This window comes from Desmodus rotundus, chromosome 5 (genome assembly GCF_022682495.2).
Source record: "Desmodus rotundus isolate HL8 chromosome 5, HLdesRot8A.1, whole genome shotgun sequence".
Taxonomy (NCBI): Eukaryota; Metazoa; Chordata; class Mammalia; order Chiroptera; family Phyllostomidae; genus Desmodus; species Desmodus rotundus.
Window position 1 is genome coordinate 118,238,239 of NC_071391.1, and position 24,002 is coordinate 118,262,240.

The 24,002-nt window shown below is 39.0% G+C and overlaps 1 protein-coding gene across 6 annotated transcripts in view; it reads right to left on the minus strand.

Moving 5' to 3' along the window:
- Nucleotides 1-22,444, minus strand: part of C5H2orf42 (chromosome 5 C2orf42 homolog) — a 39,643-nt gene extending 17,199 nt beyond the window's left edge. The window contains exons 1-7 of one of the 6 annotated variants that reach the window (XM_045193856.2): nt 22,396-22,444; nt 15,117-15,346; nt 14,023-14,081; nt 7,362-7,631; nt 6,139-6,974; nt 4,111-4,221; nt 876-980 (exon numbers count right to left, since the gene is read on the minus strand). In XM_045193856.2, coding sequence (XP_045049791.1) covers nt 876-980; nt 4,111-4,221; nt 6,139-6,961 — 1,039 coding nt within the window. In that variant the 5' untranslated portion in view covers nt 6,962-6,974; nt 7,362-7,631; nt 14,023-14,081; nt 15,117-15,346; nt 22,396-22,444. Of the gene's footprint in view, nt 1-875; nt 981-4,110; nt 4,222-6,138; nt 6,975-7,361; nt 7,632-14,022; nt 14,082-15,116; nt 15,347-22,195; nt 22,318-22,395 lie in introns of those variants that run through there. The other 5 variants (XM_045193857.2, XM_045193858.2, XM_045193855.2 and 2 more) reach the window with 5 other exon arrangements.
- Nucleotides 22,445-24,002: the final 1,558 nt, after the last annotated feature.

Here is a 24,002-nt window from a genome sequence, read left to right on the forward strand (position 1 = left end):
GTGATAATTCAGAATAAAAGCTATATTCTTTCTTCTTTGTGCCAAAGGAACTGATGAAAATTTGTTGAAAATCTTCTACTTGATACAGTTGATCTGTTTATTTCCTAACCTTCCAAAAACATTTATTCCTGCAATGTATAAGTTCTCAATTAGTTAATTAAGATTTGGTCTTGTATTATTTTATACTTATGTATTGGTCTTCAAAATCAGAGTATGAGGCCAGGGATGATGTTTAGTTTTTAATCACCCAGCCATATTACATGGCTGACCATAGCACAGGAAGTATTCAATAAATACCACCAAAATCGAACTGAACTATTTTATACAATGTATAAGGAGAGTTTTAAAAAAGACTGATCCCCACAAGTCTAAGCTTAATTATTCTCAGTTGAAAAGTGATATATAACATATAAATATACATTATATTTGAATTAAGTCATTCTGTCTTCCTAAATTCAGAATGATAGCCACATCATTGCCTTTAGATACGTTTTCAAACTTCACTAACTGTGGAAAACAGACTACACTTGTCTTTCTTAACAAATATTTATCACTGAGTAATTATAAAACATGTTTCTTCTTCCAATTTAAATCTCCGTGTCAACTGCATGCGGGTAATAAACAACAAGAAGGAAAAATCCTACAAAATACCTTCTGCCAAAACATGTCAGTAATTTTTGTTGCATTTTTATTTAAAAGACACATTTTGGTTTGAAGTCTGATTTGAGACCAGTGGGACAGGTCTTCAGTCCCAGTGCCTATTAGTGTTTATCTTAGCATTCCTTGGGGTATGTTTCTTTCCAATGTTTCTTTGGATTTACTGTTTTTACCTTCTTTCAGATGATTTCCACCTGTTCTGGGGCAGGGAAACTTACCCTGCCTTTTTAATGAAGAAGCAACAACAGGCTTTTTCAGGCCACTTTTCCTTAGATTACTGCTAACTGCATCTTGAGGCAAGAGTGAACTGTTCGTCTGTGCACCTAAACCATAAATCATGATAGTGTTTAATAACATGTCTGTAGAATATAAATAGATTCTATATTAATTTCTGAAGCTTCTAAAACATAAAAAGTCTTTGGTAATTTCTAAGTTAGCTGCCATTTCTAGAAGGAATTAGCATTAGCCTTTATACATAACACTTTAAGTTTCCAAAGCTCCTTATAGGAAACTGGGGGGGAACCAGAAGTGAAAGGAAGAAAAAAAAAAATTCACCCATTGCTCCCACCTCTCAGACAACCACTATTAATTTTCTGGTGAACTATCTTCTATTTTTTCTATGAATAGATAATTTTCCTGCTTTTGTGATTTTAAGTAGCTGTGATTTTACCAGGACTGCTAGATTCGGCCAAAAAATCTTTTACATTTCAGCCCTGGCTGGTGTGGCTCAGTTCGCTGGCCATCATCCTGCAAAGTGACAGGTCACTGGTTTGATTCCTGGTCAGGGTACACGCCTGGGTTGTGGGTTTGGTTTCCAGTTGGGGTGCATATGAGAGGCACCCAATCAACGTCTCTCTCTCTCATATCAATGTTTCTCTCCCTCTCTTTCTCTCTCCCTCCTCCCCCCTCAAAATAATTAATTTACTATTTTTTTACATTTGAAATACATTTTTAGCATAAGTATGTTCCAAATGTTGCATGGGAGGTATTTATAGTAAAAATGTATTCATTGCTTATCTGAAAACCAAGTTGGAGCATTCTGTACTTTATCTGACTACCTGAGTGACCTAAACATTTCTCCAAATTCTTTTTTTTTTTTTTTTTAACAATTTTGTCTTTTTATTCACAATCGTGCAGCCAGGGAACCCAGCTCTGCCCTCATTTTTGATCCATTGGGGCTTCCAGGGTGTTGGTAGGAGAGTGAGTTTTATGGTGTAAAAAGAACAAACACCAGGAGCCTGTTGTTGGCAAACATTCTGTGACGGCAGCATTTGTGGAAAAGGGGAGGTTTGCTGATTAGTCTCCCCGGCGCATGTGACTGTCCTCGGTTGGCTGCAGGGGCCAAGCATGCATTTTAAGAATATTTCAAAAGAGAAAGGACTGCTTGATGTCGAGGGAGAGGGTCTTCTGTGCTGACCATTTTGTGGAGCAAGGTGTTCGAGGGAGTGGAGGGGTTGCTCTGTACTGCAGTGGTTCCCGTGACAAGCTGACCCACCAGGACAGGCAGTTCCTCAAAGCCACACGCAAGGTCGGCTGGGCTGCTCAGCACAGTACAAGCTCGAGCCAGTGACTTTTCCCCAACCAGATGCTTCATCCTTCCTTAGCACACAGAAAAGGCCCCGTTTTTTCCTTCCCAGTGGCACCGTGGTGGTCCTCCCCAAACTGACATGGCACCCTCACGTCAGGCAGAGCCTGTAAACTATGTGCCTAGGTACTCTACGCGGGTTATATATCCTCCAAATTCTTTATAATCATTTTTATTGGTTGCCTGATATTCTATCAAGTGGTTTTATCATGGCTCATTTAACTATCCCCAGTGGTTGGCCCTTAGTTGTTTCTAATTTTTTAATATTATAAATAGCCATAAAATGAGCATCTCTGGGCAAAATGCTTTTCCTGCACCAAGGATTATTTCCTTAAAAAAGATTATTTAGCAGTAGATTACTGCATCAAAGGGTAAACACTTCATTTTTGAATTTCCAGTTTTCCTGGGAAAGACCAGTAAGTAAACACTTAACAACAATGTCTGCTCCACACTGCTGCCTGAACTACCTCTTACAAACATGAAAAGGACCCTGTCACTTTGTCTCTCTACCTTCTCCAACTTCTCAGAACCCAAACTCCTGCGTATGACCACCTGACTCACCTCCAGCAATAATCCCTATGAATAGGAGCACTTTTCAGGTTCTTAACAGGTATTGTAAACTACTGTTACGTATTATTATGACAATTTACACTACACCAGTCATGCCAGAGAAACTGAATTTCACCTTTACCTGTGTCTCATCATTTTAGAAATCTTTGCTAATTCGATAGCAAAATATATCTTATTTTAATTTTGTATGTCTACAATTTTTGCATTTCACTGTTCACTAGTGAGTCTGGAGTTTGGTCCATGTTTGTGGACCAGGTAATATTTTCCTTTTGTTCAGAGTCTGTGTCTTTTGACATATATCTAGTGGAGTAGTTCACCATTTTCATATTGATTTATAAGAGCCCTTAAATGACAGTGGTATTATTTGAATTTAAAATATATATAGCCCTGGCTGGTGTGGCTCAGTGGACTGAGCCCGGGGCTGGCAAACCAAAAGGCTGCCAGTTTGATTCCTGGTCAGGGGGCATGCCTGGGTTGCAGCCAGGTCCCCAGCTGGGGGTGTGCAGGGGACCTGTCTCTCTCACATCGATGTTTCTTTTTTTTTTTTTTTATTCATTCCACCAATCTCTGTGTTTTATTTGGAGAGTTTAATCTATTTACATGTAAAGTAACTACTGATAAAGGGGTACTTCTGTTATTTTACTTTTTGTTTTCTATACGCTTTTTTTTTTTTAATTGTTATTCAATTACAGATGTATGCCTTTTCTCCCCATCCCTCCACCCCACCCCATGTGAACCCACCTCCCTCCCCCACCTCCACCCTCCCCCTTGGTTTTGTCCATGTGTCCTCTATAGTAGTTCCTGTAATCCCCTCTTCCCACTGTCCCCGCCCCCCGCCCCCTCACATCGATGTTTCTCTCCCTCTTTTTCCTCCTCCCTTCCCCTCTAAGAATAAATAAAATCTTTAAAAATATACATATATATGAAAAATCAAGTAATAAACTATATTCCTACAATAGTATGGAAAAATAATGAACTATTGTAACACGTTTTTAAAAACATTCTGTGTATGAAAACCTCATAACACTGTCCTAAGGTAAGTGAAGGTGTAAGACTAGTCTGAATGTTTAAGGAATGGAAAAACATACTCAATAATAAAAGCTGAGTTTGGTTTGATCTTATATTTAGCCAGTGAAACCAATCTTAGCTTGACTGGACAAAGAATCATCAATGGAGGATAAAATATTTTCAGGAAAAAACCCATAAAAACTGTTTCTTATAATTGCTGAAATTCAGTAAAACACATAACAATCTCTAAAGATAACACCATCAAACAAATAAATCAAACATCTTCTCACCAGATACTTCATCCTTTTTCCTCTTCTTTGCCTTAGATGGAGTAGACTCACAAGCTGATATTGTTGATTCTGAATGGCAACCCATCTGGGGCACAATAATCTCTTTAAGACCTAAAATATAACAGATGTCTGAATTACTAATACTATCGAAGGGGAAGTACGGACTCTGCTTATAGAAAAATTAATTTAGCCCTGGCCAGGTGGCTCAGTTGATTAGAGCATTGTCCTGTGCACCAAAAGATGCCAGGCTCAATCCCTCGTCAGAGCACATACCTAGGTTGTGGGTGCAGGGCGTGCATGAGGGGCAACTGATCGATGTTTTTCTCTCTCACTCTTTTCTTTCAAATCAATAAAACATATCCTTGGGTAAGGATATAAAAAAAAGAAAAATTAATTTATAAAAATCCAAACTCCCAAATAATGGAGTGATTACCTGCATTAAAATAAGTTCCTTCGAAATACAAATCAAAACAATGACGTACCACTTCACACCTATTAGAATGGCTATTATGAAAAAACAAGAAATAAGTACTGAAGAAGATGTGGAAAAAAAGGAACCCCTCATATACTGCTGGTGGGAGTGGGGAGTGTAAACCGGTACAGTAACTATGGAAAACAGTACGTAGGTTCCTCAAAAAAATAATAGTCCTGGCTGTTGTGGCTCAGTGACTGAGTGCCAGCTTGTGAGCCAAAGGGTCACTGGCTCGATTCCCAGTCAGGGCACAGGCCTGGGTTGCAGGCCAGGTCCCCAGTTGGGGGTACATGAGAGCCAACCACACATTGATGTCTCTGTCTCTCTTTCTCCCTCCCTTTCTCCAAAAATAAATAAATAAAATCTTTAAAAAATAAGAAGAGAGCTACCATATGACCCAGCAATCCCTCTTCTGGGTATAGATACCCAAATAATTTGAAATACTTGTTCATAAAGGTATATGTATTCCTATGCTCACTGTAGCGTTATTCACAGTAGCCAAGACATAGAAACAACATAACTGTCCTTCAGTGAACGACTGGATCAAGAAGGTGTGGTGCATATACACAACGGAATACTACTCAGCGTAAGACAGACTGAAATACTGACATTTGTGACAACGTGGATGGCTCTTGAGAGTATTGTGCTAAACAAAATAAGTCAGATGGAAAAGGACAAAAAGTATATGATTTCACTCATGTGTGGGATATAAAACAGAAAGCAACAAACAGAAAAACAAAACAAATTCAGAGACACAGACAACAGTCTGAAGATCACCAGAAGGGAAAGGGGAAGGAGGAGGATGAACAGGGTAAAGGGGGTTACATATGTGGGAGACTGGACTACGGGTGGTGAGCACACAATGCAATATACAGATGATGTATTGTAAAATTGTATATTTGAATCTCAATGTTATTAAACAATGTCATCCAAATAAATTTAATAATAAAAAAAAGATTATGAACCTGCAAAAAAAAAAGTTCCTTTAAAGGACATCCCAAAACATGTTCTTGTTCATAACACATTAATTTGATAGAAGGCTCTACATAGAGATGTAAAACTAAAAAGTTGGGAGCTGCTGCCAATGAAAGATTATTTAAAAATGAAAGTAAAAAGCATTTACAAGATTAAAAAAATATATGTATATATATAAACAAAAGACTTGATTTACAAACTTTAAAGGTTTTCTTTTGAGCAAGGTACTTGTTTTCCTTAGCTTCAAAGATAAGAAGCAAGCAAAAAAGCCAAAATAAAAAGGATTTCTTTTTTTGTTTTTATCAACATAGGGCATCTGTGGAAGAGTAAAAAAATCAAAGCAAAGCTAACTTTACTAAATTCATTGTCTCAGTGAAAATGTTGGAGTGTCTTGATCATTAATTTCAACCAACCAACCAACCTTTATGCAAGTGCTGCCTGGGATTAAAAGAAGGAATGCTTTTCATTTGAATTATCTAGCAACTGCTTCTGACGGTTGCTAGGACAATCTCCAAATGCCATCAGTGGAATTCTTTCATTGCCATTTTAGAAAAACATAGTGTGTCAACCATACCACCTACCGCTGGAATCAAAATTTAGGAAGTCTGAGAATTCCTGAGCCAATGTCTCGTCACTGGCAAAGGCACAGATGCAAGCAAAGAAATGAATGCATCTCTGTGCTGCCTCATCCTTGGAGGCATTCGACTTGTGCGATTTCAGAGTCTGGCAGGAGCAGAAGAAACGGCGCTCAGGCAAGCTTTTGGCACTGATTTTCTGCACAAAGGATGTATGCAAATACCCCAAACTATGCTTCTGGCTTGCCTTGCATTTCACCACCAGTATGTTTTTAGTAATTCTCTGTACAAGTGGACCAGTGGGTTCCGTGGCCAACTGCCAGATGGTCTGCTTGGTTTCCGAGGAAGCCTGCATTGCATTCAGAACTGAGCTCTTTAGAGTCAGAGGGGTGGCCTCTGCCTGACAGTTCACTGCCAACTTGATGTGCTGGCACTGGTTTTCCACAACACCCTGGGTGGAAGCTTTCAGGCAGGAGGGGACATAACACCGTCCAGAGCTCAGCTGAGTGATGATTGTCCCATCTACTGTCTGGATTGTCGTCTCTGAAACACCTAGCTCCACAAAGCATCGGTAATCGGGGCCTCGGTCTCTTTGTCGCACTGAGTAGACCTGCAGATCAGAGCCTGTTATGATTTTGACAGCTTCAACACTTGGCTGCTTCCGTGCACCATAGCGGAATATGGTTCCACATGTCTTGTTCTTACAGCTCAGTCCGCGGGTTCCATTGTATGTACCGCATCGGGGACACTTTCTGATTCCCCTCAATGTGGCTTTCCCCAAATCAGATAAGAAAGCTGGGACTTTAGTCCTCAGAGAGTTTGGTTCCATTTTTTATAGGCCCCTAGAAAAAGCAATAAGCCCATCAGCATGAGTATATATAGACATACACACACAGAGTTAAAATCATGTATGATATTTAGTACAGAAAGTGAAATGTAAAGAAACTACCCATTAATGCCAAATTGTACCCTCAAACACAACATTGATTTAAACCCTCAAACAAAATAAAAATGAAGGAAACACTGCCTTTCATAGGCCTATATATTTTTTAAATGCTAATGTAACAATTAAAGCATTACTCTAGGTTCAATCTTGTTCTATACAACAGGCTAGATTAGTTAACCTAATCTTTACATGCACAGATGTTTAACTTGAGCAAGGACCAGAGAATGGGAAAAGTCAGTTCTTTCCCTTCCACCCTTCCTTGCAACACCCAGTCCAATCCTACCTGTTTCAGCTGCCAGAGCATATGGAAAATGGTGTAACCTAAACTTGTAAGACCTAAAAGGGTGTTTCATTAGTTTGCGATGATCATAGAGGACAGGTGAAGACATAATCATTCACAGAGTGAATGTTACTGCTTAACCCAAAGTCTTCTGAAGTTTGAACTCCATAGTGTAACAATGCAGCCTCTTTCTTGGCCACTCACTGGCAAAGCTCCTGCCCAGTGTTTCAGTCCAAGCAGATTCCTGCTGCCCTGCATGGAGATCTTTGCAGTCTATAAATGAAACAAGAAAAATTATTAAAGTTATACAAAGACAGAAAGATTCTTTCTTCTCAGAATAGTAATCTAAGTCTTTCACAAATATTTGGCAGAAATTGTTATGAAAATGGTTGTTTTATTTCCAATAGCAAGAAGATAAAAACAGTGCTAATGGCACTGCATGGGGAATCGTCAAGAACACCTAGAGCCACGGTTTATAATCGGTCACTCACCCTTCCTAGTAGTAACGCCTCACATTTTCAGGGCACTTTATGCTTTTCCAAGTGCATTCACATTCCTAATTTCATTTGAACCTAACAATATTAGTGTCTTCTTTGGGCCAAACAACAACCATTCTTCACATGAACATTCAAGTTATTTGCTTGAGTTCACCAGAAAAATTAGATATGTAGTTCCTACAAATCCAGTGTCTATTAAGAACAGCATAAAACTCTGCTTTTGATTTCTCCCCATTATGAAAATTTTCAAACATATGAAAAATAGAATTATACAGTGAACCTCTATATACTCACCCACTTGATTCTACAATTAACATTTTACTGTATTTGCTTTATTACATATCTATTTTTCCACCCTCTTCTCCATCCATCAATCTCTTTTACTTTGATGCATTTCAGAGAAAGCTGCAGACATCAGTTCAGCATGCATATTATTAACTAAAGTTCAATATTTTTAATGCTTTTTTAAAAAGACAATCTGCTTGTAATTTTGAAATAGTCTATTTACATTGTTTCCTCCCTTTTTCCTTCACATCTTCTATAGTCCACTGATTAACAAACTGAAAAGTACAAATCAGAAAAGTCTAAGGATGCCCATTTTTCACTGGTGCTATGAATTAATCCCTCAACTGTCCTATTTGCTTGCTGAGTATCCACCCAGCGAGCAGAGCTTTGTGAAACATGGTCTACATGAGGGCTTCTCCACCGTGACACTACTGACATTTAGGTGTGGGTAATAATTCTTGGTTGTTAGAAGGGAATCCTATGCATTGCAGGATGTTCAGCAGTAACCCTAATCTCTACCCACTAGATGCCAGTAACAATCCACAACCCCTCCCCAAGTTCTAAAAAACCAAAAATGTCTCCAGATATTGCTAAATGTCCTCTGGTGGGCAAAAATCACCCATTTAAAAATCACTAACCTAGAGGCATTAGCCTGTTTACAGAGCATTTCCTTCCCAGGTCAATACATTTCTTTAGTAAATATTCTCATTCAGCCAAACATGGGTTCTCAGGAAAGAATGTTGTTCTAAAGTCAAAACATGGAGGATTTAGTTGGCCCTTTACCACCAATTATTTCTGTGACTAAGACTTGTAACTTTTGAGCTTCAGGTTGTTTCTCATTTGCAAAATAAGAAAAAACATTATATATGAATGAAAGAGCTTAACTGAAAACTCCACTGATATGCCCTGGCTGGTGTGGCTCAGTGGACTGAGTGCCAGCCTGCAAACCAAAGGGTAACCAGTTTGGTTCCCAGTCAGGGCACATGCCTGGGTTACAGGCCAGGTCCCCGGTAGGGGGTGCACAAGAGGCAACAACACATTGATGTTGCTCTCCCTCTTTTTCTCACTCCCTTCCCCTCTCTCTAAAAATAAATAAATATTAAAAAAAATAACCATGGACATTTGTCAAAACTAAGATTTTAACATTGGTACAATACTATTCAGTCTACTATAGACTTTATTTGGATTTAAGCAGTTTTTCCACTAATGCCGCCCCTCCTTTTTTACATGGCGTGGTTCAATTTTTATTAAAACAAAACAAAACAAAACATATATATACACATGTAGATAGAAAAAAGTTTGAAAGGATATTTTTAGAGAAGAGAGGGAAAGAAACACCGATGATGTGCAAGAGAAACACCAATTGGTTGTCTCTTGCATGCCCACAACTGGGAACCTGGCCGGCAACCCAGGCATGTGCCCTGACCAGGGATTGAACTGGTGACCTTTTGGTCCATGGAGTGACACCCAACCCACTTAGCCACACCAGTGGACCCCATTAATGCCCTTTTTTAAAGAATAAACTTTTCTTTAATCTTGGCTAATGTAATGATGATGTGCCTTGGTGTGTTCCTCCTTGGGTCCGACTTCTTTGGGACTCTGAGCTTCCTGGACTTCCTGGAAGTCTATTTCCTTGGCCAGACTGGGGAAGTTCTCCTTCATTATTTGTTCAAATAAGTTTTCAATTTCTTGTTCTTCCTTTTCTCCTTCTGGCACCCCTATGATTTGGATGTTGGAATGTTTAAAGATGTCCTGGAGGTTCCTAAGCCTCTCATTTTTTTGAATTGTTTCTTCATTCTGTCCTGGTTGAATGCTTGTTTCTTCTTTCAGCTCCAAACTGTTGATTTGAGTCCTGGTTGCCTTCCTGTCACTATTGGTTCCCTGCAGATTTTTCTTTATTTTGCAAAATGCAACCTTCATTGTTGCCTGGGTCTCTTTTATGCTGTTGGAGTACCCAATGAGTTCCTGAAGCATCTTGATAACCAGTGTTTTGAACTGTGCATCTGATAGGTTGGCTATCTCTTTGTCACTTAGCTATACTTTTTCTGGAGCTTTGAACTGTTCTTTCATTTGGGCCATTTTTTGTGTGTCGATGCTCCTGTTGTGTAGTAAGGGGCAGAGCCTTAGGTGTTCACCAGGGCGGGGCAACCCACGATGCTGTGTTGTGACAGGGGAGGGGTCCAAGAGGGAACAATGCTGCTTGCTCTGCTCTGTCGGTTTTCAGTCACTTCCTCTGCTACCCACAAATTGGGCCTTTATGGTGCTGATTCCCAGGTGGATGGGTTTGTGTACTTTCTAGGACCCTGTGGGTCTCCCCAATGAAATCTCCAGTGAGCCTGGGAGTATCTCCCACTGCTGCCTCAACCCCTACAAGAGTTTTCAGTCAGAGGCTTTGAAGTTTTATTTCCCCTGTGCTGGAGCCCTGGGTTGCATTGTCTGTCTCATTTGCCCAGTTGTTCCTCCCGGTTTATCTGCACATGAATGTGGGACCGCCCAGTCCGCAAGCCACTGCCTTGCTGTGAGTCCTCTCTGCCTGGCTGCCTATCTCCACCACTCCTACCAGTCTGGATGAATGTTTTTTCTTTAACTCCTTGGTCGTCAGACTTCCATACACTTCAATTTTTTGTCAGTTCTGGTTGTTTTTTGTTTTTAAATTTGTTGTCCTTCTTTTGGTTGTGCGAGGAGGCACATTAGCCAAGATTAAATATAAGGAGAGAATCTTAAAAGCAGCAAGAGAAAAGGAGAGAGTTACCTACAAAGGAGTTCCCATAAGACTATCAGCTGATTTCTCAAAAGAAACCTTACAGGCAAGAAGGGGCTGGAAAGAAGTTTTCAAAGTCACAAAAGGCAAGGACCTACACCCAAAATTACTTTATCCAGCAAAGCTATCATTTACAATGGAAGGGCAGAGAAAGTGCTTCCCAGATAAGGTCAAGTTAAAGGAGTTCATCATCACCAAGCCCTTACTATATATGAAATGTTAAAGGGACTTAACTAAGAAAAACAAGATCAAAAATATGAACAGTAAAATGACAACAAACTCATAGCTATTAACAACCAAACCTAAAACACAAAAAACAAAAACAAACTAAGCAAACAACTAGAACAGGAACAGAACCACAGAAATGGAGACCACATGGAGGGTTTTCAGTGGGTGAGTGGGAGGGGGAGAAAGAGGGAAAAGGTACAGGGAATAAGAATCATAAATGATAGGTAGAAAGTAGACAGGGGGAGGTTAAGAATAGTATAGGAAATGTAGAAGCCAAAGAACTTATATGTACAACCCATGGACATGAACTAAAGGGGGGGAATGCGGGTGGGAGGGGGTGTGCCAGGTGGAGGGGAATAAAGGGAGAAAAAAATGGGACAACTGTAATAGCATAGTCAACAAAATATATTAAAAAAATAAAGAATAAACTTTTCTTTTTTAAATCTTGCTTATAAAGGAATCTAATGAAAAAAAAAAAAATAGAACCAGAGGCATGGAAACATGGAACAGACTGACAGCAGCCAGAAAGGAGGGGGGAAGGGAATAATGGTGGAAAGGAGAAGGAACTAGTCAAAGAACATGTACGAATGACCCATGGACATGAACAATGGTGTGAAGACTGACTGTGGGAGCAGGGGGTGGGCTGGGGGGAGGAGGGCAAAGGGGGGGAAAATGGGACAACTGTAATAGAATAACAATTGAAAAAATTTTTAAATAGTATTTTTAAGAAATCCTGCTATAGCATTTTCAGGAGAGACAACAAGAATCCTTTAATTCGTTTATTTATAATAGGTAATATATAAGGTTAATTAAAAAATAACCTTTTTTAGAATAATTTCACATTTTCAGAAAAGTTGCAAAGATAGAATACATGAAGTATTACCATGGGGCATTTGTCAAAACTAAGAAGCCAACACTGGTACATTATTAACTAAACTCTAAACTTTGTCCTTTTTTCTGTTCTAGGATCCAATTCAAGACACCACATTGCATTTAGCCATCATGTCTCCTTAGTCTTCTCAGATCTGTGAGTTTGTCTTTTCTTATTTTCCATAATCTCGACAATTTTGAAGAGTCAGGTACTTTACAAAGAGTATCTTTCGATTTTGACTCATCTGATGTTTTGTCTGCATATTCCTTTTGACCCAGTAGTTTCACTAATAAGAATTTATCTTACAGACATATTTCCACATGTGAAGTGAATAACATACGAGGCTACTCACGGAAGCATTTCTATAATAGCAAAACATTAGAAATAAGCTGATGTCCATCAGGAAGGAATTGGTTAAATTCATTGTGGTATATCCATATAATGGAACATATTCCAAAAACTAAAATACTTCTACAGCTGTTTTTAAAAAACAGACTGAGGAAGTTCAGATCTTTAAGAAATGTTAAGTGGAAAGGCAAGATACAGAACAGCATTGATAATATGCTGTCAACTGTGTATAAAAGGGGAAAATTGATGTATATTTGCATTAGCTCGTAAATGAAGTACAAATGTTTAAAACTCTGTAAGGCCCTGTTAGTGTGGCTCAGTAGATTGAGTGCTGGCCTGTGAACCAAAGGGTCGCTGGTTTGATTCCCAGTCAGGGCACATGCCTGGGTTTTGGGCCAGGCCCCCAGTAGGGGGCATGCAAGAGGCAACCACACACTAATGTTTCTGTCCCTGTCTTTCTCCCTCCCTTCCCCTCTAAAAATAAATAAAATCTTAAAAAAAAGGAAAATAAATAAAACTCTCTAAAAGGATAGACTAATGGTATGGTTACCTTATTGGCGAATAGGGACCAGTATGGCAGAGAAATGTTTTACTACATATGTTTTATAATTTATTTTTGCTGACCTTAAACAAATAGCCAGATATTTCTCCAGCAAGATGCATTTATTCCAGAACAAAGAATTACAATTTGAGACATGCAACCTCATAGGGAACCACCAGCAAGTCCAGAGAAAGAGAGATAAATGCTCTTTTATGGACTCCACAGGAGCTGTTGCAAATAAAGAGTCCACTGGAGGGCACTGAATGTTGGAATTACAGTGACTTTTCATTGGCTGTTATGGCAGTTTCCTATTGGCTAAGCTGTTGCCAGGCAAGGAGGAAACTTTTTTCCCTCCTGCTAAAGTATAAAGGTATATTTCCTATGGGAGATGCAAGGTAGTTGCTTCTTGTTGGGATCAGTAGTGTGCATTAAGTGACCCTGCATGAGAGTTTTCTCTTCCAGCTTCCTGACTCCATTTTAAAAGTGGTTTACTTATTTATTTTTACAGATTTTATTTATTTTTTAAAGAGAGGGAGAGGAACAAAATATGAGAAACACTCATGGCTTGCCTTTCATATACACCTCCATCTGAGAGAAACATGCAACCAAGCACATGCCCTGACCAGGAATGAAACTGGTGACCTTTCACTTTGTCACTTTGCTGGACAACAGGGGCCCAACCAATTGAACCACATCAGTCAGGACAAAAGAAGTTTATTAATTTTCACATTTTGAACCATGTAAATCTATGATCTTTTTATTTTTTTAAAGATTTTATTTATCTCCCTTCCCCTCTCTAAAAATAAATAGAGAGATACATAAATGTATGGTTGCCTCTCAAGCACCCCGCACTGGGGGCCTGTCCCGCAACCCAGGCATGTGCCCTGACTGGGAATGGAACTGGTGACCCTTTGGTTTGCAGGCTGGCACTCAGTCTACCAAGCCACACCAGCCAGGGCACTATGATCTTTTTAGAAATGTAAATTTAAAAATTTTATAGATAACAGAGCCACCTTACAAAATGCAAAAGCAGACTAAAATGCTGAAGGCCCACCCTGGTTGAGTGCCTCAGTTGGTTGATGCACCCTCCCTACTACACCAAACAGTGATGAATTCTCTCTCAGGGCACATACCTAAGTTGCCGGTTCGATGTTTCCCTCTGTCATCGATGTTTCTGTTTCTCCCTCTGCCTCTAAAATCAATTTAAAAAAATTAAAAATCAAAAAGCTAAGTACCAGTCTTCCCACATATCCTAAACTCCACCCCCCCCCAAAGTTCCCACTCCTAAATAGTAACTACAGTTAACACTGGCATATATCCACCACATTATTTTATGTTTATAACTAAATGAATATACATATACAAATGTAGGTTTTACTTTTTAGAAAAGTGGAATTATACACATTGCTGTGAGATGTTTCCTTAACATTTTATCAGATTTCTTTCCATGTCAGCACAAATGGCTCTGCACATGATTAACGGCTGTATGGGAATCTGCATTGTGAATATACCATAGTTTAACCAGTTCTACCAACAGGTTTTTCAGCTCCAGGCAATGCTGCAATCAACATCCTAAACATTTATCTTAGTACATGGATGAAAGTATTTCAGTAGAATAGATTGTTTCTACTTTTCTTAAAGGTTTTATTGGGAGAAAAAGATTTACTTCTAAAAATGTTTGAAAAACACATTAGAGATTTTAAACATCAACAACGGGAGGAGATCCAAATAATTTTATTCAAAAAACTATTTTTTAATTATACAATATAAAAAGTGCAAAAATTATCATGAAAATATTGTATTCATTCTGTTTCACTTTCTATACTTAAATATCCAGGCAGATAAGTACAAAAGGTAGAACTCTTAAGATAGTAGAATAAAAAAAAAAGAGGGAGGATTTAAAAATATTCTCTAAGGATATCAGAATGAGGATGGCCTAAATGATACAACACCCAGAATACAAAAAATACTAATTAAAAATTTTCCTGACTTTACCAGTGTTTTTTAAAAACACCTCTTTATTGAGATGTATTTTATATACCAGAACATTCACCCATTTAAATGCAGAAATCAATGATATTTATTAAATGTATAGAGTTGGACACCCTTCGCTACAATTCAGTTTTAGAACACTTCCATCACCCCAAAAAGATTCCTCTTGCTACATGCAGTCAATCAGCATTCCCACCCCCAGGAAGTCACTAATCTGCTGTCTCTATAGATTTACCTTTTCTGGACATTTCATTTAGATGGAATCATATAATATGTGGCCTTTTTTGTCTGGCTTCCTTCACTCAATATAACGTTTTCAAGATTCAACCACATTGTAGCACGAATCCATACTTTATTCCTTTATATTGCTGAAGAGTATTCCATCATATAGATACATCACTGTGTTTATCCATTCACCAGCTTGACAGATATTTGGATGCTTTCCAATTTTTGGCTATTATGCTGCTGAGAAAATAAACATGCAAGTCTTTGTGAAGATAAATGTCTTAATTTCTCTTGGGCAGATACCGAGAAGTGAATTGCTGGGTCGTATGACAAATTTCTGTTTAACTTTTTAAGAAATTGCCAAATTGGCTATATCATTTTTCCATCCACACCAGCAACATAAGAGAGTTCCTAGTTCTCCACTTCCTGGCTAACTCATGTTTCTTGATGAGTTGATTATAATGGGTGTGAAGTGGCATCTCATTATGGTTTTAACTTGCATTTCTGTAATGAATAATCATGTTAAGGAACATTTCATATGCTTATTTTGCCATGTATCTATCTCTCTGAGTAAACAGCTATTCAAATATTTTGTCCATTTTAAACTAAAACTGATATTTGATTACATAAAAACAAAAATTTTATGCATGTCAAAAAGTACTATAAACTAAGTCCAAAGATGAAAACAAACTGAGCAACAGAAGCAGTGCAAGACTTGTACACTGAAAACTACAAAACATCACTGAAAGAAATTAAAGACCTAAAAAATGGAAAGGCATTTCATGTTCATTACCCGGAAGACTTACCATATTTTGCCATGTGTAATGTACACTTTTTGCCCAAATTTTTGAGGGGAAAATAAGGATGTGCATTACACGGGTAGTACCTGAAATGCCTTTTATCTGTTCTTGTGTCTTATAATTATTTGTTACATAAAATTTCTTGTACCATATATTCAAAAATAAATGATAAAATTCCTATTTAGATACAAAAAAGTATCTAAATATAAATGAATAAAAATTGTATTAAAAAACTAAAACGAAAGATTTTTTTCCCGAAAGTCTGGGCCAAAAATGTGGGTGCGCATTATACATGACAGCACATTACACATGGCAGAATATAGTAATGTTGTTAAGATAGCACTACACTCCCATCTGATCTACAGATAAAATGTAATCCCTATCAAAATCCCATGTCCCCCCCCCCCCTTTTTTGGCAGAAGTTATCAAGATAATCCTAAAATTGAAATGGAAATGCAAGGGACCTGGAAGAGCCGGAAAAATCTATTTTTAAGGTTTTTTAATTTTATTATTATTATAATTATTTTTATCCTGACCCAAGGACATGCTTATTGATTTTAGACATGGGGGAAGAACAGTAGAAAGGAGGAAGAGAAACATGGATGTGAGAGAGAAACATCGATCAGTTGCCTCTCACACATGCTCCAATTGGGGATGGAATCCACAATCCAGGCATGTGCCCTGACCAGAAATCAAACCCCGACACTTCAGTCTGTGGGATGACACCCAACCAACTGAGCCACACAGCTAGGGCCAGAACAATCTCCAGAAGGAAGAACAAAGGAGAAGGGCTCACACTTCCTGATTTCAAAACTTACGACAAAGCAAATGGGGACAATTTGGACAAAGATGAATAAATACTGTATGATTTCACTTCTATGTAAAATCTTAAAAAGCTGAACTCCCAGAAAGAGAGAATGAAAAGGTGGTTTCCAGGGGCTTGAGAGTGGGAGAAATAGGGAGATATCAGTCAAAGGGTAAAAACTTCAGGTATAGGATGAGTAAGTTCTGGGGATATAATGTACAGCATGGTGGTTATAGTTAATAATACTGTTTTATATACTTGAAAGTTGTTGAGAGAGTAGATCTTAAATGTCCTCACCACAAAAAAGAAATGGTAATTATGTGAACTGATGGAGGTTTTAGCTAAGACTATGGTGATCATCAGTTTGCGACATAAAATTGTATCAAATCATGTCCCGGCTGGTGTGGCTCAGAGGACTGAGTGCTGGCCTGTGGACTGCAAGGTCGCCGATTCGATTCCCAGTCAGGGTACATGCCTGGATTCAGGGCCAGGCCCCCATTTGGGGGTGTGAGAGAGGCAATCAATTGATATTTCTCTCATACATTGATGTCTCTCTCCCTCCTTTACTTTCTGTCTAAAAATAAATAAAACCTTTTTAAAAAAGTGTATCAGATCAACTTGTTGTACACCTTAAACTTACACAATGTTATGTGTCAATTATATCTCAATAAAGCTGGAGGTAAAAGGACAATGTGGTACAGGTATAAGGAGAGACATACAGAACAATGGAACAGACTGGAGAATTCAAAAATAAACCCTCACATTCATGATTAATTCATTGATTTTTGACAAGGATGCTAAGAGAACTTAATGGAGAAAGAATAGTCCTGTCAACAAACAGTGCTGGGACAACTGGGTATATACTTGCAAAAGAATGAGGTTGGACCCCACACCTCACACTGTATATAAAATTAGCTCAAAATGGATCACAGACATAAATATGAGTTAAACTATAATATTCTTAGAAAAAAACAGGAGCAAATCTTCATGACCTTGGATTAGGCAATGGTTTCTTGGCTATGATACCAAAAGCATATGTAACAAAAGAAAAATATATAACAATTGGCCTTTATCGAAATTTAAAAATCTGTGCTTCAAAGGACACCATAAAGAAAGTGAAAAGGCCCCATCTGGTGTGGCTCAGTGGACTGAGTGCAGGACTGTAAAGCAAAGGATCACTGGTTTGATTCCCAGTCAGGGCACATGCCTGGGTTGCAGGCCAGGTCCCCAGTAGGGGGCACATGAGAGGCAACCACACATTGATGTTTCTCTCCCTCTCTTTCTTCCTCCCTTCTTGGTAAAATCTTTGAAAAGAAAACAAAGTGAAAAGCACAGTCCATAGAATAGGAGAAAATTTAAAAAAAAAAAGAATGGGAGAAAATATTTGCAAGTCATATATAAGGGACTTGTATTCAGAATACACAAAGAACACTTACAAGTCAACAATAAAAAGACAAAAAACCCAATTTAAAAATGGGCCAAGAATCTGAATGGATAGTTCTCCACAGAAGATACACAAATAGCTGATAAACACATGAAAAGAAATTCAACATCATGCTATTAGGGAAATGCATATCAAAACCATAATGAGATGCCACTTGACAGGCACTAATATGACTAAAAAAGACAGGTAATAATAAGTGTTGACGTGGATCTAGAAAAACTGAAAACCCTGATTTATTGTTGATGGTATTGTAAAATGGCACAGCCACTTTGGAAAATTAATGGCTCCTCAAAATGTTAAAGAGAGTTACCACATAACTCCAAGAGAATACACACCGAAGAGAACTGAAACAAAAATCTGTACCTGAATGTTCATAGTAGTATTATTCATGATATCAAGAAAGTAGAATCAATTTATATGTCTATCAACTGATGAATATCACAAAATGTGGTATATCCATACAATGGAATGTTATTTGGCCTTAAAAATGAATGAAGTTCTAATACATGCTACAACATGTGTGAATGAACCTTGAAATATTATGCTAAGTGAAGGAAGCCAGACACAAAAAGCCACATATTCTATGATTGTTTAAATGTAATATCCAGAATAGGCAAATGCATAGAATCAAAAAATAGATTAGTGGTTGTCAGGGGCTGGAGGCAAAGGGGAAATTGGGAGTGACTGCTAATGAATATTGGCTTTTTTTTCGGGGTAATGAAAGGTTACACAACTCTGAATCTACTAAAATCACTGAATTGTAACACTTTACAAGGGTGAATTTTACGTTATGTGAATCACATTTCCATGAAGGAATAGAAAATAGATGGAAAATATTTGGAATGCAAATGCCAAAGGGCTGATTTCCAAATATAAGAGGTTTTACAAATCAGTAAGAAAAAGAACAAGCTCACTAGAAAAATAAGCAAAGTGCATGAAAAGACAGCTTATGGAAAAGAAAAAATAAAAATGATTTTAAACACCCAAATTCAACCTTAGAATAAGAGGAAAATTAAAACAAGACAGGACTTCCCTGGTGGGATGGCTCAGCTGGTTGGAGCTTTGTCCCTATACACCAAAAAGGTCGTGGATTTGATTCCCAGTCAGGGCACAAGCCTAGGTTTTGGGTTTGATTCCCCAGCCTGGGCGTGTGCAGGAGGCAACCGATCCATCTTTCTTTCTCTCAAATCAATAAACATATCCTGAGGATTATAAATAAATAAGTAATAAAGCAAGGTAGTACTGTGGCACAGTGACCAAACGTAAATGTCAACACTGTGTTCATGATGATGTGGAAAAACAGGTTCTGTACATTGTTGGTAGGAGTGTAGAGTGAACATCCTCTAAAAAGGCATGCAAATAAAATAAATGTAAAACACACACTCTGACTTAGCAATTCCACTTTTACAATTTCAGTAGTTAGTGTCACATGTACACCAAGAATGGAGAGGGGTACTCCATGCAGGGTTGCCCATATTTGCACAAGAATAAAAACAGTCTAAAAGCTGACTAAATATGAGGTAGGACCCCCTGCCCCAACAAAAAACCAGAATTATCTTCTGGTGGGCAGGCCCCTTATAGTACAGGCTTCCCCTGCTAGGTGAGTGTTCTAGGAACCCATCTGTACCAGTGTACCAACTGGCACTGTTGTGAGAGGCTGTGTTTGGCTTTGGTGAAATTTTTTCTTTAAGGCTCTTTAAATACTTTTGCCCATTTCATGATGAGTAATTTACCAGCGTACCTGCTCATACCACACGGAGTGGTCAACAGTTTTTGACCAAAAACAGCATGACCCCCATGCCCCATCCTCCTTATTGACTGGATCTTGCCCTAAGAGATTTTTTCCATTTCCCCAGATGAACAAAAGTCCTCAAATAGAAGTGTTTTACTAGTGTGGAAGAGATAAAACACAAAAACAGCAGAAACACTAAAAGGCATAAAAATTGATGAGTTCAAAAACTGTTTTGAGCAGTGGAAAGTCTAAGTATATTGTATCAAATGTAGTCTTTTGAAGGTGACTAAAGTTTAAATATGTAAGAATAAATACACAATTTTTAAATAAATTCCATTTTTTGGGTCCCCCTTATAAGTTATGGTGTAATCATACAATATGCCAATATAAAGCCACTAAAAACAGACAGGACTATGTATATATATTGATAAGGAACAAGTATCAAGATATACTGTGGAGTGAAAAAATGTGTAGTACTTCATGAATAATATGATACCTTTTTAAAAAAATATCCTTACCTGAACATTTGTTTACTGATTTTGGGGAGAGAAATGGAAACATCAATCAGTTGCCTCTCGCATACGCCCGACCGGAGATTGACCTGCAACCTTGGTATGTGCCGTGACCAGGGATCAAACTCGCAAACTTTTGGAACAATGCTCCAACCAATTGAGCCAGCTGGCCAGGGATAATATGATACTCTTGTTTTACAAAGAAGATAGGAGATACACACAAATGCACACATAGGATAATTTCCACTGCCTCACAAGAAGTGACTTGGGGCTTAGGAACAGAACATTGGAGGGGCAGTTACATCTCACTGTTTTCTAATATTTGGATTTTAAACATATATTAGTATTACTTATTACAGACTGTAGATACTTTTTAGAGGTTTATTTTATTCTCATTCAAGAGAGGGAAAGGGAGAGAAACATCGATGTTAGAGAGAAATACAGACCAGGGGCCTCCCCCACGTGCCCCAACAGAGAACTGAGCTGCAACTTGGGCATGTGTCCTGACCGGGAATCAAACCAGTGACCTTCTGCTTACGGGATGACACTCCAACCAACCGAGCCACAGAGGCCAGGGCTTACAGATTATATATTGAACAGAAAAAACAGAAAAAAAAAAAAAAGGAAAAAAAAAGAAAGCATATACAAACAAGTTAACATAACTTATAAAGAACCTGTATTTGAATCCTGCCTACAAAAGGTGTCCTCAGCAACATGGTGTAAAAGGAGTGGTGCTGGAAGAGCTAACCCACAAACGTTCCCTGGAAGGTGGGTTTTCATCCAGTTACTATTTGGCTGTAGAGCTATAAAGCTTGGTGGGTGCTGTTTAATGTTTGTAAAGCACAGTAAGTGAAGAGAACAAATGCAATTTACTCAGGTTTACTGAGTACAAGTTAGTCCTTCGCATGCATTTTACTCATGTATTATTTACCACTGTGGATGAAAAAGGGGCCCCTCACTAATCCTGACAAGCTCAGGGGAGGTGTGCATGGTGGGCCTTACAAACTCAGAACCCTAAAGTAACATAGGATGATCTGAAATTAAAACTTCCTAACTAAAATCAAGTAATGGTGGGTAGTCATGTCCTAGGCTAATATTTTTCTTGACAAAGGTCAATCTTTACCTTAAGTGAGCCTGCCTACTGTCTTTTTGTATCTATTTGGTTTACCTTTTATCCAATCACAGATATTTCCCTGCTTTGCTTTCTCTTACCTCTCTAATCTGTCACGCATGGATTTTATATAATTCTCTTATGCCTTAGTCTTTGATTCTTACAAATAAAACAAGGTGCAAAACTACCATTATTTGGAGCGTTTTCGGAATCCGTTGAGATTTTGCTTCCCAGCAATTGTCAGTTTGGCTCAAATAAACTCAAAAATTCTTACAGATTTAGACGGTTCTTACATGACACCATGATCCTGTGAAGTAGGTACTACTGTACTCATCTTTAGAGTTGAAGAAATTGGCTCAGAGAAAGCAGTGATGTGATTGTCTCACAGCCAGCCACCAGATATTCTAAAGTGCGTCTGGAATCTGCGGGATTCCTTGTCAAACCACAAGTGAGAGGAAGGGGTTGGGCTAGAAGCCAGAACTCTGGACTCCTGGTCCAGGGTGCTTCCATTAGACCTGCACAGCCTCGGAATAACGCAGAAAGGCTTCTGGAGAAATGCAGAACTGTATTCGAGAAAAAGGACCTATAGGACGCGTACCTCCCGCCGGGTTTGCGGGACCCAGCCCACCCCAGGTCGCACCACCCGGGACCTGTTTCCCGGCATCCACCCCGAGCCATGGCTCACTTCCGGTTCTAAGTAGGCCCAAGCAGAAGCATCGCCTGGCCAGCACCCTGCTGCTTGGACACGCTCTCTGTCGGGATTCCAGGCTCTACACCCTGTTCCACCGTCGCCCCCGCCTTCTGTCAACACGGCCCCCTTACCTGCCCTGCGCCCCCAACCCCCACCCAGCGGCCCCAGAGCCTCACGCTGATGACCGCCCTCACCTCCTCTCTCTTCGCCTGCCGCGGTCTTTTACAAACACGGCCAAACTCTTCGCTGTAACAAAAGTCGTTATTGGTCAGGGCCGCCCACGCGCAGCGAGTGCCCGCCCACCTCAGCTCGCGTTGTCTGATGGGAGTTGAAGTTTCTGCCTCCTAGAGGCTGCTGAGAATCCGGTAGTAGAACCCGCGCTTACCTGGGAAATTCCGTTCAGGTTCGTCCCCGGGGCCGCGGTGTTTCTGGCTTGCCCTGCTGGTGGGAGGCGCTGACTCAGTTCTGTAGGGCTGCTCATGGCTGTTTCAGGCCTGAGAGAGTCCTGTTTCTGAGTAGAGTTCCATCGGTAATGATGAAAAAATCGCCTTAGAACTTCTACACTCTTAGCAGATGTCGGCTGAGACAATGTTTTCTCAAAGGAGGCCTTATTCACTAAAGTATACATTGTTTCTATCACTTACGTGTTTATATCGTTATCTTTTTCTCCCTTAACTACATTCGCACATATTACTGTAAGGTTTTCTCTTATAATGAGTTGAAATCAGCCTTCTATGTCCTAGTTCTGGTCCTTGGAATTACACAGAATAAATCTAAATGTTTTGTTCGTGATTGGAAAAGATACGTAGCTCCTGAGGCCTGTGTGTGTTGATTTCCTGAAACTTTGGCTCTATTCCCGCTACTTACTAGTGGTGGTGCTGTAGGAAGGTTGCCTGGGAAAACGGGCCTTTCCAGGACTGTTTGTTGTTTCCTAAACTGGAGGTATGGGGAGAAGGGCACACTTTTTCCGGAAACTTTTTTCCAGTTCTGTCTCTCCATTTCTATTATAAGTTGTTTTGTTTTTTTTAAATGAGCATCAGCATATCCTGGATCATCGGGATGACGACATTCTAACTATACTGTGGTTGATTCTTGTATGTTTCCTGACCTGAGATCTAATCTGCAAACCTTGGTATATAGGGTAGTCACTTAACCAACTGAGCTACCTGGCCAGAGCTCCATCTGCCTTCTAAATTCTCTATCATTACCTACTGGATATTTCTATCTGAATGTCACACATGTCCAAGCTCCACATTTTAAAGGATGGAACTCATTAGCTCTCATCTGTTGCCTTCTAGCTTTTATCCTTACTTGCCTTACAAACTGCTCCTCTTCCTTTTCCCACCCCAGTAACTAGCTCTACCATCCAACTGGTCCAGCCAGAAACGCTGAAGACATCCTGACTAAACACGGGTTAGATCAATGGCTCCCTAGGACCTTTAAGATAATAAAAGTTCAAGTCACTTGTATGGCATAAAGAATCGGCCCTGACTTAGTGCTTTTAATTGTCATCACCTGACATCCAGTACTCTATCCAGTAGTACTATCAGCACATGGTAGAAAGACATTTGATCAATACCTGATTGTTTAACTAAATTTAATCGACTGATTCAACAAACATGTATAGAGCACCTATTATTTGTTTGCCACATACTGAATATATATAGCATTGAAGATAACATCAGTGCTTTTACTTAACATAAGCTTTTACTTAATTGGAGAATTGAGGATTTAAAAGTTACACTGTAAAAACGGGAATATATAATACAGGAAACCCAGTTACATTTGAATTTCAGTCAAA